Source organism: Heterocephalus glaber, unplaced genomic scaffold (assembly GCF_053883595.1).
Source record: "Heterocephalus glaber isolate CG9 unplaced genomic scaffold, H.glaber_assembly_v1.0 deba00001666, whole genome shotgun sequence".
NCBI lineage: Eukaryota > Metazoa > Chordata > Mammalia > Rodentia > Bathyergidae > Heterocephalus > Heterocephalus glaber.
In genome coordinates, this window is record NW_028258406.1 from 22,361,600 (window position 1) to 22,379,846 (window position 18,247).

The 18,247-nt window shown below is 39.6% G+C and overlaps 2 protein-coding genes across 6 annotated transcripts in view; one reads left to right on the forward strand and one right to left on the reverse strand.

Moving 5' to 3' along the window:
- Positions 1 to 18,247, forward strand: part of Wdfy2 (WD repeat and FYVE domain containing 2) — a 186,046-nt gene that overhangs the window by 156,532 nt on the left and 11,267 nt on the right. For all 5 annotated transcript variants that reach the window (XR_002394643.2, XM_013072017.3, XM_021257813.2 and 2 more), the window contains one exon: positions 7,738 to 7,864. Coding sequence is in view for 4 of the 5 variants with exons in the window: in XM_013072017.3 (XP_012927471.1) it covers positions 7,738 to 7,864 (127 nt within the window). In the remaining variant the exon portion in view is untranslated. The remainder of the gene's footprint in view (positions 1 to 7,737; positions 7,865 to 18,247) is intronic.
- Positions 7,863 to 18,247, reverse strand: part of LOC147822287 (uncharacterized) — a 93,181-nt gene continuing 82,796 nt past the window's right edge. Inside the window, exon 3 of the mRNA XM_087197367.1 lies at positions 7,863 to 15,395. The gene's annotated coding sequence lies outside the window, so the exon portion shown is untranslated. The remainder of the gene's footprint in view (positions 15,396 to 18,247) is intronic.

The following is an 18,247-nucleotide window of genomic DNA, read 5'->3' on the forward strand; positions in this document are numbered from 1 at the left end:
CTTACTTATTTCACTCCTCGGCCATTTCTTGAAGGTTTATCTAGACTGTAGCAAACAGAAATGCTTCTTAGAAGAGTAAGATTTTCCCACTGCTTCAGAGTCTTCACCTTCCAACACCCTGCTGTCTGGGTTGTCTCTGTTGGTCCACTTGAACTGCTATCCTCAAGGTGACCGATGGCTGCTGGGACACATTTTAAACTCTGTTAACACTCAGCCTTTCAATAGCATTTGATATTGTGACCATTCTTTTTGTCACTGCCCTCCTTTTGCTTTTGTGAAATAACCTCTCCCAGTTTTCCTTCTGTGCCTCACCTGCTGGTTCCCAGAATAGCCAGGTATGCTCCGGATCCTCTTCCCTTTGCACTCTGTGTTCTCCATTGTTGATCTCAACTATTACTCCTGTCGCAGAAATAAAAAGGCACAGTCACCATTCTCAAATTCCTCACAACCCAGTGAGACATGTGATAAACTGTAATTATGACATATTGTAACAAAGGCAGAGGAAGCAAGCACCCAGCCCTTCTAGGAACCCAGAATGGGTACTTACTTAGAAAAGACAGGAGATAGCCGGGAAGGAGATGCTGCTTGACCTGCAAAGAAGTGGGAAGAGCAGGCCACATGGAGGAAACTGGCATGATTCAAGTCATATGAGAACATTCAAGACCACAGCAGTCTTGAGCACTGCTCTCTGTCTCTCAGCAGTCTCTGTCTCCGTCTGTCTGTCTCCCTTCCCCCTTCCCTTACCCCCTTTCTTAGCTGGAACCCAGAGTATGAGAGAGGAAGAGGGAGGCAGTGGTAGAGGGGCAGCCGGAAAGGAAGCAAAAGTCACTTCAGACCCTTGAGGCTTAACTCAGGCATTATTTTGATGTTTGTGAGAAGATATTAAAGAGTCTGAAGCAAAGTAGCCTGATCAGATTTTAAAAGAGTGCTCTACAGTAATGAGTGTACTTGAAAAGCTAGTAGGAAACTGTCCCTTGAAATGGGATGCTGGCAGTGGGAAATCAAGGATAAACACGTAGGAGGTTGCAAAAAAAAAAAAGATCACAATTAGAGCTGAGGACATAGCTGTGTGGCAGAGTGGTGTCTAGTGTGTAGAGTCCTGGGTCCCATCCCCAGTGCTAATATATATATATATATATGGAGAGCTAGCTCGGCAGATGGACCAGATAGTTCCTGGGTTTAATTTAGGCAGAAGTGGCTCTCTGCCTGCCCCTTGACTCTAGGAGTCTTCCAAGTTCTGTGTCATTGCTTCCAGGTCAGAAGGAATAAACAGCTGATGCTATATTTGTTGTCAGCCAGTATACTGTGATTAAGAGGTCACATTTTGCAGGCTTGTTGTAACATTATCTTGGCAGTGGATCTTATCTTTCTCAAAGAGTTTAAAGCATTTTCATTTCATTTTATTGAGAAATATCTTTGAGGCAGATAGGACACAGCTCAGGAAGGTCACTAACACAAAGGCAGATGAAACAGTGAGATTCTTGTGTTTAACTTGTTACCATTCCCAGAGAGTATTATCTACCCATCTAGAATTTGGGTGCAGCTCAACTTTGTCATTTAAAGATTCAGCAAGGACACCAAAAGATTCCATGATGATTCAGACATATTGTTGAGTTTTTCCTGTGTAGTAGGCCATTCTGGGCCCTGGGTCCCAAACACAATGCTGGGAAAGGAGTTTTTGTAAAGACTAAACAAAGACCCTAAAGTAAATCCATGTCCATCAAAGAGTGGTCTTGGGGGTCTCGTCAATCCTGATCCAAATGCAGACACAGACAAGCCTTGGTATGTGTATAGACTCATCACTGTACCCCATCACTCTCCTGTAGTACGGAAGGCCATACCAAAATGTGAGTTTAATGATGGAATCAGCCCAGTAGTCACTCCCGGAGGCCAAAAAAAATTTTCTAATCCATAGGGATTTAGGAAATTAATTTTATGTTCTTATGCTCCCTCTGCTGGTTTTCTTTCTGGAGCAGATGCCATGTCTCATGGCTGTTTGGTATTTTGGAGAAATTAGAATGTATTTGTACCAAAAGCCATAAATTGATTTAAATGAAATGGGAAAGATCTTATTTGACCACTGGAAGTTAACAGCATCAATAAAATCTTTTATTTTATTTACAACTTTTTATGAACATGAGCATATTGGAAACAGGAAGGCTTGAATATAAATCTGCCAAAGCATCCTAATTAATGAAAAATTAAACACAGCCTTGTTCATTATCTATTAGGAGAATTATCAAAAGGAACAGTGTTAACTAAACAAAAATAAATTACACAAACCAATAAATTTTAGTGCAAATATACAATTCCACATAATTAAATTAAGAACCTTAATATTTGTTTACAATGGAGACTTGTACACAGATCGAGTTAATACCAGAGTAAGTCAGCAGATACGGTTAGCCATCAATTCAGTCAAGTAAACGAACATGATCCTGGCCCTTACTCAGCTTCCAGTCCAGCATGGAGTACACACTGGGCCAGTAATTACAGACATTACTCAAATAGTAAGTGCTGTGAAGCCCTTAATGCCACATCCAGGCCACTTAGGTGCAGCTAACAGGAGGACCTCTCCTCTGCTTCCCAAGGAGGAAGTAATATTTAAAGAGAAAGAAGGATAGCCTAGAGGTGGAGCACATTCCAGCTTCAACCTAGAGCAAAATGTAGTGACCAAGATGGTAAAAAGTTAGATCATTTATTCAGGAGACCCAGGTCTGAGCAGAATTAGGCTGTCCTCTAGCTACGTTACCCTATGTGCCTGATCCTTGAGGCTGTGATGCCAAACTCTTTGCAGCTGACCCTGTCAAGTCTAGTAAAGGCAAACCCAGCAGGTTTCAACCCTGGTTATGCAACAATCCACGCAGTCTTTTGCTTTTGCAAGTATGTTGTAAAAGTCTCGAAAAATTTTATTTCACTAAACATTTTGGCAACATATATTAAATTTCTAAAAATCTTTATACACTTTTATCCAGTTCCACATTTGAAACTCTCTTCTAATGAACCAAAATGAGCTAGGCACCATGGTGTTCTCCTGTATTCCCAGCCACTCCGGAGGCTCAAGCGGGAGGATCGCTTGATTCCAGTTTCATACCAGCCTAGGCAGCATAGCAAGACCTCTATCTCTTATTTTTTTTAAAAACTTTCAGTGATTTTTAAAATTCTGATACAATATACAAAGTGTAAGTTTTATCATTTTAACAATTTTTATGTGTACAATTCTGTGGCATTAAGTATATTAACTGTGGTACAGCCATCACCACTCCTAACTTTTTCATCTCAGAGATTCTGTAACCATTAAAAAATGATTAATAGCCTCTATTTTGAAAAATCATTTTATTTAAGAACTACCCTATAGGTAATATTGGGGGGGCCAAGAGTAGGGAGAAGAAGCCTGAAATGAAACATTGAAGGAGAGTAGAAAAATGAATAATTTAAATGAAGTAAAATGATATGGAAGAAATTATGTTTATCATTGAAAATACCACGAACACTAGAAAACCACAGCCAGGGTAGCCCTGGTCCTGCCCTCCATATTGGTTGAGGCACCACGCCCACGTGGATGCTCTGTGGGGAATGCAAGCTCCCAGAAGCCAGATGGCTTTCCTAGCTGCCACAAATGTGGAGGAGAAAGGACTCCTGAAGCCCACTCTGCCAGGAAATGCTAAAGACCATCCACAGGATGAGGCTTCATCCATCCCAGCTCTGCTCCTCCCATGACTCATAGCACTGCCTTCCAACCAGCCCCACCCCAAGGCTCTCTTGTTCATTGTTCCCCCATTCTTCTCTGCCACACTAGAAGCCATTTGAGTAAGCATTTATTGAACAGCCTGTGTGTAGAGGCACTATATGTTGTGCTCAGATACAGAGATACAGACTGCAAAGTCAACTGTGAAAACAAACTTACAGTCCAGGAAAGCTCAATGTGGAGGATCAGTACAAAGAGAGAGGCTGGAGCCTCACTTAGATGGAGGCCATTTTGGATGACTTGCTGGAAGAGAAGGCACCCGAGCTGTACCTTAAGGAGAGAGAAAAAATGACTTGAGTGTTAAAGTATAGGACAGGCACCCCAGGCAGAGGGAGAAGCTACATGTCCCAGAGGAAATGGCTCCATCAAATGCAGTGTGTGTGCTCTTGTTCTCAAAAATAGTCCCATCATAGCAGGGCATGATGGCACACACCTGTAATGCCAGCAGTTGGGACACTGAGGTTGGAGGATCACCGTGAATTCAAGGCTAACCTTGGCTACATAATGAGTTCAAGGCCAGCCTGGACTACATAGCAAGACTGTCTCAGAAAAAAACAAAAAGTTTCATAGTTTCAGTCACTGTGAGTCTGAGCCTTACATGATTGATTATATCCGCCCAGTGTCTACTACACAGAAAGTGGTTCAGTATGGATGCTATAGTTTCCAATTTATAACCCAGTTGTCAGTGGGCTTCATTGTTAGGGCAGTTCAGAAATCCTTAAATAAGGTTTACAGTGTCCCAGAGACAGATAACTTTTCATTCCTGCTGACCAGTACACCCCATATTTACAAATGCTGCATCATGAGACACAGTATTTCCATACTGATTCTGACAGGATGGAGAGTCCCTGCAATTATATCATAAGAATATAGAACAAGAATAATATATTCTTCTTGGAATGTAATATTTTTCAATAATGTAAAAAAGTATTTCTGACATTCGTGAGCATTTGTAGATTCTGTGCTCACCTTATATGAAAAAATGTATTACTTATATGAAAAACTTACTATCTCAGTATTCAAGGAGTTTGGGTTTTGTTTTTTTTTTTTTGGTACCGGGGATTGAACTCGGGTCCTTGTGCTTGCGTAGCAGGTGGCAAAACCACTGCGCTAAATCCCCGGCCCAGGAGTTTGATTTTTAAGAGCAGTACTATAGAAGAAAATTTGTCATAGTGTTTTGTAGCCATACCACTAGAGTAATGCCAATAACCAATATCTGTATAGCACACTACAGTTTGCACAGTGGTCCTATGTTATTAATCTAATTCTCACAACAGCCTTACAAAGTAAGTAATGGTTGGTTTGATGTTATTAAAAGTAGTGATTGTAGTGGTCATAGTACCAGCATTACCATCATCTCTATTACATAGTTAAGGATACTGATACTTAAGGATATAAGTGATTTGTAAGGAATCTGTAAATTCAGATTGCCCAAGAGAAATATAGTTTTAAATTCTGATATTGTCCCCTAATTATATCTGATGTTCAGAATTAAAAAAATCTAAAATGGACGTTTCTCAAAAGGTATAGAAATGCCCAACAAGTATATGAAGAAAAAATGCCCAACATCACTAGTTTGGGAAATGTAAATGAAAACCACAATGAGTTGTCACCTCTCTCTAGTTAAAATGACTCTTATTGAAAGAAAGGAAGAAAGAGAGAGAGAGAAAGAAAAGAGAAAGAAAGAGAAAGAAAGAAAGAAAGAAAGAAAAAGAAAAGAAAGAGGGCCGGGGATTTAGCTCTGGCACCACACCTGCCTTGTAAGCGCAAGGTCCTGAGTTCAATCCCTGGTACCAAAAAAAAAAGGATAACAAATATAAGCAAGGATGTGAAGACAAACCCTTGCACCCTGTTGGTGGGAATGTTGGTGTAGCCATTGTGGAAAACAATATGGAGGTTCCTCAGAAATTTTTAAAAATAGAATCATCATATGATCCATCAATCCCACTCCTGGGTATATATCCAAAAGAAATGAAGTCAGCATGTTGAAGCAGTAACTGCACTCCCGTGTTTATTGTAGCACTATTTACAGTAACTAAGAAATGGAACAATGTGTCAACCAGCTGATGAATGGTTAAGAAAATCTGGTATATATACAATGGAATGTGGTTCTACTAATAAAAGGAATGAAATTTATGGGCAATGTGGATGACTTGGAGGACAGTATGTTAACTGAAATAAGTCAGACACAGAAAGAAGTACCATATGGTTTCACTCATGTGAGATCTAAAAATGGTGCTCTCTAGAAGTTATGGAGAGAACCGTGGTTATCAGAGCCTGGAGGGTAGGGGTTTGGGGTGGGAGAGGTTGGTTAAGGGGTAGAGTTACAATTAGGAGAATAAGTACTGGCTTTCTGTTGCACTGTAGGATGACTGTATTTTGTTGGTTGGTTGGTTGGTTGGTTTGGGTTAAGACAAGGTGTTGCTGTGTAGTCTGGGCTGGCCTTGAACTTGTAGCAGTCATCCTGCCACAGACTCCCAAGTGCTGGGATTCCAGGTGTGCACCACCATGCCTAGCCTCTGAAGGGTGACTGTGGTTAACAACATGGTATTGTGTATCTCCAAATAACTAGAAGAGAGGATTTTGAATGTTCCCACAAGAAATGATAAATGTTTGAGGAAATAAATATGCTAACTACTCACCTTTGGTCATTGCACAATGTATACTTGTAACAAGTTGTCACATTGTACCCATAAATACAGAGTCCACCAAAAAACTGTATAGACACCTTAGGAAAAGAAAAACTTGTATAAATACTTCAGTACTAAATTTATTGAGACATCTTTAGTTTAATACAAGTTATTTTGGCCCCTATAATTACAAGAGATGCTCAAAGTGGTGGGCATTAACTTCTAGGCATTTAGTGTGGTGAACTGCTACTTGGGTAACCTTGGTCATTGAGATTGCTTCACATGCTTTTTTGTGTGTGTGTGGTACCGGGGATTGAATTTGGGTCCTTGGCGCTTTTGAGGCAGGTGGTGGAACCACTAAGCTAGATCCCTGGCCCAGCTTTTTAAATTTCTTCAAGGGCTAGCAGTTGTGTTAGTTACTCTTCTCTCATTGCTGAGACAAAATACTCGACACCCAAAGTTGGAGGGGAAAAGGTTTATTTGGCTTACAGTTTGTGGAGGTTTCAGTCCATAATCGCTGACTCCAGAGGAAGGTGGATGGCAGTCAGGCGTTTCAGAGGAGAAACAACATGGCACTCACATGCTAGCAAAAGCAAGAGGGCCTTAACCACATCTTTCTGCCTCTTTTATCCTATCCAGACTGCAGGGAGTAGGGAGATGCTAAACTACTCACTCATGTATAGTGGTTTAGTAATCACATCCTTAATCCCAGCATCTCACAATCCAGATTCAGCTACTTCTGACCAAATGAAGCTTTGGGGAAGCATCCAGACCCAAACGATAACAGCAGTATAGTTGGTTTTCTGTGATATGCGACATACTCTGGGGTCCCCCATATGAGGGTAACACTATCTGTTGAAAAAACATTGTACTATTTTCTTTTCCTAAAGTGTATACATTTTTTTGGCGAACTTTGTATATACTATGATTATATATGCAAAAAACCAATAAAAATCAAATTGAGCACTTTTAAACTTCATTTACTTTTCATCTGTTATTGTTATGGTGAGAGGTAGACAGTACTTAAGAAAATATGATTAATATTTCCAAATAGTGCAATATTTTCCATTCTCAGAATAGTGTCTATTTTTTGAAGGTCAATGAATTCTTTTTTCATTTCCCTGTGATCTTTATAGGGATTGACTTTATGGTACATATAAATTTGGGGGAAACACATAAAAGGTGAGACTTTCACTCTTGAAGCCAATTTTTCTCTTTTGGGACTTACTTATCTTTCTAACACAGGGTTACTGTATGCCAGAACTTACACTGTACAAGTACACAGTCCTTTGTGTTCTCATTCTCTTGTTGAGTGATGTTGCTGCTTGGTGACTAATATGCAGCTGTGTCTGTCCTCAGGTGGGGTGACCGCTCTCTGTTGGGACCCAGTCCAGCGAGTTTTGTTCTCAGGCAGTTCTGACCACTCTGTCATCATGTGGGACATCGGTGGGAGAAAAGGAACAGCTATCGAACTCCAAGGACACAAGTAAGGTTGCTAGTGTTTTTAACAAATCTGTGAAAAAAGAGCTGAAAAGGGAGGCAAAAGAACGGGTTCAGTCTGTGGCAGGCCCTTTGCATGGGGAGGAACATGGTGGGGGCATAGTAACAACAACCTTGGTTTGTGTCTGTAGGAAAATGTGTTTGTATGTTCATGCCCTGTTCTGTTCAACAGAGGACTTGAGATTGCTAACAAAAAACATAAAATAACAGCAGCAAATAAAGAAAGGGTAAAAATTAGAACCAGGGAGAACATAAGAATAAAAATTTGAGAGAAAAAACTGAAACATGCATTCCAGAAAGGCCTACATAATTTCTGTAATTGAATGTGGCTTTAAGCTTCCTGGCAGCCTGAGGATGAGGGAAGAGATAATATCCTTACATGGTACATTTTGTACTTCACTGAATACTTACTGAGGACTCACCTTGATTCTTATCAGGCTCTTCCGTAGAGGCTTGAGAGGGCTTAGAGAAAAGCAGAGAAAGCCTTAGGTTTCTTTGGAGCAGTTCTCAAACTTTGTGCAAAGAAGCAGTGAGGAATTTGTTTAAAAGTAGATTCCAGACTAAGATTCTGGTTGCTGGTCTGGAGCTGTGGGAACCTGTGCTGTGACTGGTGACCTTCAGACCACACTCAGAGTGGCCTCACCATCTGCTGCCACTGTCCCTGGAAGAGAAGCCTGATCTTTTTGCAGAAGAGAATGTTAGATCTGTTTTACAAATCCCGAGCTAACCTGGGTTGTATTTTACTTGTGAAAGTTCTAAAATGATACTGCGAGTGATGCTAGTCAACCATTAACAAATGTCAGCAATATTCCCATGAAGGACATGGTAAATCTGCCAGAAAACACTAATTTCCAAATATTCTCCTAAGTAGGTAAAGATACATTTTGGGATTATTAGATAAAAACTAAGTTTTGGAGGGCCCATGCACAAATAATGATTTTAGTGAGCTTACTGTTAGAGAAGTAGTTATTCAGCCCTTCTCTCTGTCCTTAGAGAACACACCCATTGTCTGGGGCCTGTCTTGGCATGTGGGGCTGCCCAGACCTCATGGGCTAATTAGAAGAATTGTTCCCTCATGTTTATCTCCATGACAAAGGGACATGCATCCAGGCCATTTAGAAGAAGTTTGTGTTATTCATGTAGAGAAAAAGAGAAGACAAAACACAGTTCTGTTTCATAACACTCAGTGATTATCTAATCTGCCAGATAATTCCTGCCAACTCAGCCTCTCCAAGAAATAAAATGCAAGTTTTGAATGAGTACCAGTAATATATGTTGGAGCCATTTATTTAGCTCCTAACTAGTTTTATTTTTAGTGGTTAATAAAGTCTGTGAGCAGTCTTACTAGATTTTATCCACAAGATAATAAGCTACAGCAGAGCTTAACCTTAGCATTACTGTGTGCAAAAGGCCCTTGCCTCACATGTAAGATGTGCTCTGGGAAACTTAAACCTACAGTTTATAACGAAAGCTAGAGCTTAGTAGTAGGGTATTTGCCTAGCACACATGGGGCGCTGTGTTCGAAACCCAGTACTCCCAAAAAAGGAGAAGTTTCAATGTTCAGATATATTTTCTCGGTCCCGGGAAACTTAAACAAATAGGTCTTCCAGTTTCTGAGAAGTGCAGGCTTGATCTTTTAGAAAATGAAATATCCCCTACTTGGAGTCCATGCTAATCAGATCGCCTGTTAGGCTCTATGTCGGTCAGTGGGCATGCTGCTAGGAACAGGTGCCACTGGGCATCACTGCTCAAATAGGAGGATGGCAGCAGCCCTTTGCTGGGACTCACTTCAAGCTTAGTAGTAAATACAGTGACCTCTCTAAGGGTTCCTTGTTAGCAGTTCCCAGCCCAAGAGGGGTTGGCCTGGTGTCACAGAGGTAGGAGAATTAAACTTCCTCTTACCACTTGGGGTCACTCTTTTAGAGGGGGTCTGACTGCCAAGGTGAGGATAGTGGCCATTCTTGCTGCTGAAGAACCAGGTAGGATTCACAGAGAAGGCAGAAGGGGCAGCAAGCAGCTGGCAAGAGAAAAGTCTAGGACCTCTTGCATATCAGCCATTCCTTCACCCTGAAATGGGCCACTGAGGGTGGTATTCAGTGCTTCTTGTATTTAAATAGCACCTAATATTGTATCCAAAAAACCATTAAAAACCTATAGACACATCAATTTAATCTTATAATCACTCTATTAAAGAGAGGATTCAGATACCATTTTAGATAGGATTCCAACTGGTACCATTATGCTCCCCAGTTTGGATAAGAGCTGCTGTCCCTTTGGCATGTCTGGCACTGCATGAGGCCCTGTGGGTGTAAAAGTGAACACTGACCAGCATGTGGTCCCTGCTTTGCCCTCTGACGTTTTCTGTTTCTTTTCAACTTGGGGCCAAGGCTGCTATCCCTTGCTCTCCTACAATTCCTAGTTTTCCTCCCTTCCCCCAGGAAAGGGTCAGAGTTCCAAATCAGGGACATAACTGGTGAGCTTGGGAACTGAGAGAAGCAGGCAGGATGAAGGTGAGGGGTGGCATGGAAACATCCAAACATACAGTCGTGTGCTACATAAAGATGTTTCAATCAGGATAGACTACGTGCATGATTGTTGTCTCATAAGATTATAAAGGAGCTGAAAACTTCCAGTGGCATCATATTTTTACTGTACCTTTTCTGTGTATAGATGTGTTTAAACACCTAAATACTTAACCTTTGTGTTACAAGTGCCTGCTGTATTCAATATAGTAACATGATGGACAGACAGGTTTGTAGCCCAGGAGCAATAGGCTGTAGGCAGATAGTCTAATGTGTAGTAGGCTCCACCACTCAGGTTGGCATGAAAACACTTCATGGTGTTCGCACTATAACAGAGTCACCTAACACTCAGTTCTCAGAACATACCTCCATCATTAAGCAAGGACTGTAGTTTGATGTGATGTATAAAAATCCCATCACAGCAGAGAAAGCTTTAGGACTGAAGAGTGATTGACGACAGTGAAAGTTTCCAAGTCCAAGAGAAGAAGAAAGCTAAGATAGTATATTTTTATACAGTATTGTCTGCATTTGAGGCATTTCAATGTTTTTCTCCCCTGTACAAGTGAAATGTGATTGTGTGTCATGCTAATTCCATGGGAGAAAAAGCAAAGAAAATGCTCTGGTTTCAGGAGCCAACCATTAGTTGCATATGTATTGTAGAAACAAAACCTGGACGTGTATTGTGCCATATCCACCTGATCATATCTAATAATAGCACTTTTTTTATTCTTACATAATGTGAGTACCATTTTCGATAAGCCTTTAGATAAGCTCTTATGTGGAGCTTGTCATTTTATGAGCAACTAAATGAACATAGAGTGTGAGTGTGTGTGTGTGTGTGTGTGTGTGTTTGTGGATTGGGGATTGAACCCAGGGCCCTCACACTAAGCTATATCTGTGGCTCTTCTTATTAGTAGTACTATTCTTTTATTTTTAGACAGCCTTACTAAGTAACTAAGTTACCCAGGCTGGGGTCAAACTTGAGATCCTCCTGCCTCAGCCCTCCTGAGTGTTGAGATTATAGGTATACACCACCACTCCTGGTGCACAGGTAAAATTTGATCCAGCTGTACCATCCTTGATATATACACGGAGGGATTAAAATCAGTTACTATAGGAACACCTGCGTACCTATGTTTATTGTGTCACAATTAATAATAGCCAAGAAAGAGAACCAGCCTAGTGCCCACAACAAATAAATGTATTAATAAAATGTAGTTTAGGTATATATACACAGTGGAGTATCATTCAGCCATTAAGAGGAATGAAATTTGTCATTTGTAGGAAAATGGATGGATCTGGATATCATCATGTTGAGCAAAATAAGCCAAACTCAGAAAGACAAATAACACATGTTCTTCTTAATATGTGGAATCTAAAAAAGATGACAAGAAAGTAGAAGGGAGACCATTATTAGACAAGAGGAAGGGAATAAGAGGGAGACAAGTATAAGAAAGGGTAATGGGAGTGAATATGATCAAATATTATACTCATTGAAATCCAATATGTATTAAAATTTATAGGCATTAATAAAAGGGAAAATATCTAAGGTAACAAAAAGTTGCCACTAATAGGTTCACTGCTGTTTTTCATAACATTGATCAAACCAATTTTTAGTGATCTAAATTAGCAACTTTTATTTTATAAATAGAAATGATTTCCACTTTCAAAATAAATACATAAAGCACTGATAAAGATCTTTGTTGTCCCCCATGATGGTACCCTCCACCAAGACTAGAATCAGCAGTTGCCTGGGGCTTGGTCATAGCCACAACTCTTGTCACTCATGGCCTGTGTATTTCCTTCCTCTTTCCCAAAGTCCTGCTCTTGGTTTCTCTTTTACTTCTCTTACCATGAGTAAGACTTTTGTTATGAACATCCTCAAACCTTTTGGTAAAGAAATGGGCTGTTGGTAAATAAGTTTGCACTGGGGAGATTTGTGTTTATGTCCTTGTACCAGTAAACTGATTTAAAGTAATGAAAGGAGCAGAAATCTTGCATTTGACTTCTGGGCTTGGAACAGGGAGGGTCAACAAAGACCAAATCCATGACAGATTTCTCTCCTTGCAAATCTCTGGGATTTAGAAGTGTTTCCCACTAAAGTGCTAAGGAATTATTTGGAAATGAAAGTGATCTATTTTATGTCTAACTATTTAGCTAGCAAAAATTTAATAATAGATTAAAATATTAGATATTAGCTTTTTCAGAGGATAGACTCTTGTGTATTGTATAGTGTAATACATTCCCTTAGTGTAGCATAGTGTATTCCCTGTGCAGTGTATTCCCTTAGTGTATGTAGCATATTCCCTTAGTGTATGATTGTGTAGTGTATTTCCTTAGTATATGGCCTTTGAGCCAACCCTTCTATAATAGCCATGTAGCCTGAGGCCAGGCACTTCACCTCTCTGAGCATCAGTTTCCTCATCCAAAAATAAGGACAGTATAAGAAAGGAAGACCCTTATAAGGTTGTCAGAAAATATCCATGCTGTAAGCCCAGCATGGTGGCATATGCCTATAATGCCAGTGCTGGAGACTGAGGCATGAGGATCACATGTTTGAGCCCAGCCTGAGCAACTTAGCAACTTAGTGACACCCTATCTCAAAAAAATAAAAAAGGGGGCCAGGGATTTAGCTCAGTGGTTCCACCGCCTGCCTCACAAGCACAAGGACCCGGGTTCGATCTCCGGTACCACAGAAGGGGGTGGGGGGCTAAGAATTTAGCTCGGTGCAAAGGCCCTAGATTCAATCCCCAGTACCACCACCAAAACAAAAGGAATATACAGTGGTACCTCTGTTCATGAACTCAATTCTCTCCACGATTCTGGTCTGGAGAAGAACCAAATCAAATTTCCCCATAAGGTCAGCATTGAACCTAAAAGCCTAATAGATGGCCATTTTTAAAATTATTCTTAATAAAAACTGTAAGTCAAAAGCCATACTTTTAGATATGATTACTGTTCCTCCCTATAGCATGTCTTAAGGAAATACTGCCATAGGGTATCTAATCTATCTATTCATAATTCAGTCAATAAATATTTACTTAGCTCCAGCTATGGACTAGGCTTTCTATTAGGCACTTAGGACACAAAATTTTTTTTTTTTTAAAAGGCTCTCTTACAAAGAGCCTTGTAAGCTCTGCTTACAGAGCTGTGCTGAAAGTAGGAAAGATGGGTAAAGTTGGGATGGTTTGCACATTTTACTGGAAAAAGAGGCCTTAGCAAGGGCATGGAGAGAGGCACTCTTGATTTAGATTTCAGAAAATGAAAAGATTTTCATAGTTCTCAGGATTAGAAGGTTTCTGAAAGTAGAACAGCATGAGTTCAAATAGAACAGGTTCAGGAGATAGATGCAAGAGGACAAAGACGCAGTGCATAATCTGAACTTCTCTCCCCTTGTCAGTAAACTGCAGAATGTTGCCAATGCTCAGCAATTGCCTCTGGGTTCTCGTGCAGACTGGCAGCAATGCAATGATCTTTGTAGAAGCAGATCCCATTTAGGGTCGCTTGGGTGTGGGTTGACCCTAAGTATCATTACCACCTAGGTATGTGGTGTATCCGTGCGCACGTGTGTGTGTGTGTGTGTGTTTGCTCACAAGCCTCCTCTGGTCTTGGAGGTTAGAAGACTTAGGAATATTGGAAAGTGAGATCTCTGGTAGCAGATGCATAACTAATTAGATTTTCCCTAAATTACCTAGACTTCCATCACAGAAATGAAAGATGTTATATACTGCAATCCCCCAACTCTTGGGGAATGGAAAGGGCTTGAAGTAGCCTGTGGACCGATGTTAGCCTATGTCTGAGAGTCAGATTCCATAAAGAGGATAAGGCCTTTTCTGCTTTCTCCTATGAGCATCAGACACAGAATGCCCACAGGTGTGTGACCTGTGCCATCACACAAGTCCCCATCCTTAGAAGGATCTCACATTAGATTTAATGCTCTGCCATTACCAGCTTCTACTTCATAATAAATTTTTAACAAGGGGTCCTGTATTTTCATTTTCGCTATCTTCCTCAAATTATACAGCTGGGCCCAATCAGACATATGTTGCTCTAGGACTGGTAAGAAAGGAAATGAGGCCATCCCACTAAGTGCGGTATTTATAGATGGCAGATCCTGGTGGTTTGAAGAGTGAGATTTTTGTGCACTCTTCGAAGCATTTGTAGTGCAGTGTGCAGTACATGGAGCACACTCATCCACAAAACAATAACCAGTTTTGAAATGCTGTCTAGTATAAATGCTACAGTGATATCGGATGAAACATGAATGTAAGAAATTTCGTTTCATTCTGTGAACCCAGGGACATTCCTTTGTCTAGTTTTTAACTGAGAGGTGGCTACATTTTGAGTCCTTACGTCTGACCAGCTTTATTATAAAGCTCAGAATCCAGCATACATCCCTGTGTTCCACTCCTCTGTGTTGGAATATTAACATTCCTGTAGTCCCATAAATTATATATTTGTTGCTGGATGTTGCTGTCAGCTATGAATGGCAAAGCAGTTCCTTCTGTAGCTTATTTTGGTTTGACAAGATCATCGGTGTGTATCAGAATGCCTTAACAAATGACGTGTAGTTCAAATCTAAAAGATACGATTCTATTCAATGAGATAGATTTTCCTTCTTAACCTTGAATGTCGGAATGGTGGCACTCCATACTTTAAAATGTATAAAATAACAACCAGGAGAAATAGTGAGAAAAATCACTGACTTTAAAAAACATGAATACCTGTCAAAGGTTTTATATTAGTCATGAATTAATAAGAGAACCAGTAAGATTTTTCATCCAGTCCAACGGTAAATACAAAGAGAAGACACATGCATAGGCAGTGGACAGTGCTCAGGTGAATTAGTGAGAAGATGCACAGCTGGCTTCTTTGGGTGAGATAGAACTTGAAGATAGTGGTGTTTTCACTGGACAAGATTTATTTGTAGTGCCAGGGATTTAGCTCAGTGGTTCCACCGCCTGCCTCGCAACCGCAAGGACCCGAGTTCCACCCCTGGTACCAAAAAAAAAAAAGATTTATTTGTAGTAATGTCAGTCTTCTATAGCATAGAGTTCTAAAATAGCTCAGCTAAAGTTACTGAACAGTAGAGACCTGTATAGAATCAGATAACCGGGAAGCGTGTGCTAAACAACACCTAATATTCCACTGGAAAGAGACCCAATTACCCAGTAATATCTTTTTACCAATTTCAAGTCATTCACAGTCTGCCTGACAGTTCCTCTTTACTTGATCATGATAATCACAAAGATTAGTCTTGATCACAAAAAGAGGCTGGTCTCAGTAAGGTTTGGCCTATTTATATTGATGCAGTAAGAGTATTTATCAACCCTTTAAAGCCTTCTTGGGTTTGCTTTATATATTTAGAACCACATGGTATTCAATAACTGTTAACACCCACAAAATTTAACTTCTGCCTACGAGTTGTTATGATAAATCTTGGATTGGTCTTTTCAGAACCTCTGTTACTAGCTTTTATAAGGCTAGAAGACCCAACCTGAGAAATTCTTTACCATACTTTATCTAGGGTACTTAAAACCTTGGATAAATTCCTGGGAGTTTCTAGCATTTACTGGAGTCCTGGCAAGGTGCCTTCCTTACCTCCTGAAAGGTTAGGACAGTGAAAACCATATACCGAGATAGTTTTGGGGGAAAGGCTCTTAGGCCTTGGCTCAGTGAGTTCTTAAAGTAGGGAGTCATTTCTGATTCAGTTCTCAAATATGACACTCCAGTTGTACAGTTGGTTTGACCAGTTCTGTCATGTCCATAGATTCTCATTGAACCTATACAGATAACTCTTTTGCTGTGACAAAGGAATATTCAGTCACTTAAATGCTGGACAGTCAGTGAGAATTGAGTATCATTTTAAAATATTTTGATTTAGATTATAAAAGTAGAACTTAGTAAATTGTAGGCTAGAGATAGCTTAAAAAGTAAGGAAAAAGCCATCCTCATATATCCAGAAAATAGAACACTGAAACATCAACAGCATTCCAGGCTTATATCCACAAATGAACTGTAATTCATTCTTATTTTATTGGTTCTTGATTTAGCAGTCCATGTTCATATAGCCATTTGCATCCAAACTAAAAAGAGAACAGAAATCCTGACTCAACCCACTGGCACAGCAATGTCAGCTCAATGAAACTGAGACTCTTGTTTATTGAAGTCATAGACCCTAGCCTGTGCTTATAGTATCAAAATAATACAAAAGTTATCTGTAGATTATGGAAACTTAGTGGCTTAATGGTTAATATGTTACTGTGACCAATATCAGAATGGGGGAGAGTACAGTTGCCTATTAGGATATCTTCCATAGCTATTTCCTAAGAGTTTAGAGGACTATGTTCCCTGAGGCTAAAAACATATCATAGATAATGAGGCATTCAAGGAAGCAAGCTGTCAAAACTGAGGGAACTTTGCCAAAATTGTAATGCTTTTTATAGCCTTTTTAGTCTCAGATACTATAAACCAAAGCAAATAAAATTCATTTTCCAAGTGGTGTCCTTCATTTTTCCCTTTCATATTCTGCAACAAATTGACACTTTAGGATTGCTTTTTTAGTATCTTTATTATCTCAAAAGTATACAGTAGAGTTTTCCATAGGCTATATGATGAGTGATGTCACAATAAATGCAGAAAGATATGAGTATCTATCTCCTGTTAAACCAGACAGTAAAAAGATTTCATTAAACAATTAACTTTTTTCTTAACAAGAATTTTCTTTTGGAAAATACATTTTTCAAAAAATACATATGATATTAAAATGGGGTCAATTCATATTTTCATTTGAATCAATATTTTTAAAATTTGTTTTAACTTAAAATACAGTAAATGTTGATAGTTATTCATTTAAACCAAAGCTCTTTGATGTCCTCAAATAAATTTTAAGAGTATGAAGGGATCCTTAAACCAAAAAGCTTGAGAAGCACTAATTTAAGACAAAATTACTCTCAAAATCACTTTTTCTTTCAGAAACAAAAGTACATGCATACTTGTATTGTTTTTTCATTATTGCACCTAGCATAGTCTTCACTCCTCATTTTAATTGTAGTAATTACCAAAGTAACTTATTTCAGAGAAACTGGGAGGAGGGAGGATATAGACAGTTCAGAGCTATCTTGTCATGTGCAGGCAATTTAGCAGGCCGGCAAAGTTCATGCCTGACCAACCAGTATTTCCACTGTGATATACATTACTTTTACATCGTCAGTCTAGATATCAAAGAACTGTTCTTCTTCCCAGCAGTCACAAAATTCTTAATTGATTTGGACTCAACCCAATATACAAACAAAAATGACCAAGAAACCAGATAACCCTGCTCTCTATAGATCTCTATACTTCATTGCTAGCGATCATCAAACTGTCAACCATCAATCTGAATTCTCCATCATTCTTACCACTGGGAGAAGAGGAAATAACTTGTCAGCCATGCACAAACTAGAAAGAGAAATAAAACACCAGAAGAGAGGAAATAAAAACTAGAGAAATCAAGAGTCAGTGAAGTTCCAGTCCATCACTACTTTGGATTTATTTTGGGAGCCAAAAAAAGGCTTCCCAAGGCTTCAGCACCCATGAGTCTCACACCTCAGGAGCACAGTCACCCTCTCTGTCACCTGAACTCAGTGGACATCTCAACAGATGACCTCCAAAACTCTTAGAAAATAATGCTTTCAAATGTAAAATCATGACTTGAAAAAATACACAATGAATGTATACCATGGATTTCAGTTAATTAAAAAAAGGGATAACCAGTAAAATATAACAACCAGTTCAACAGTTAAGCTTTTTTCTTTAAGTGTTGGTTATTGTCAAAGACGACCTCTTTCTAGGGCCTGAGTTTGTTA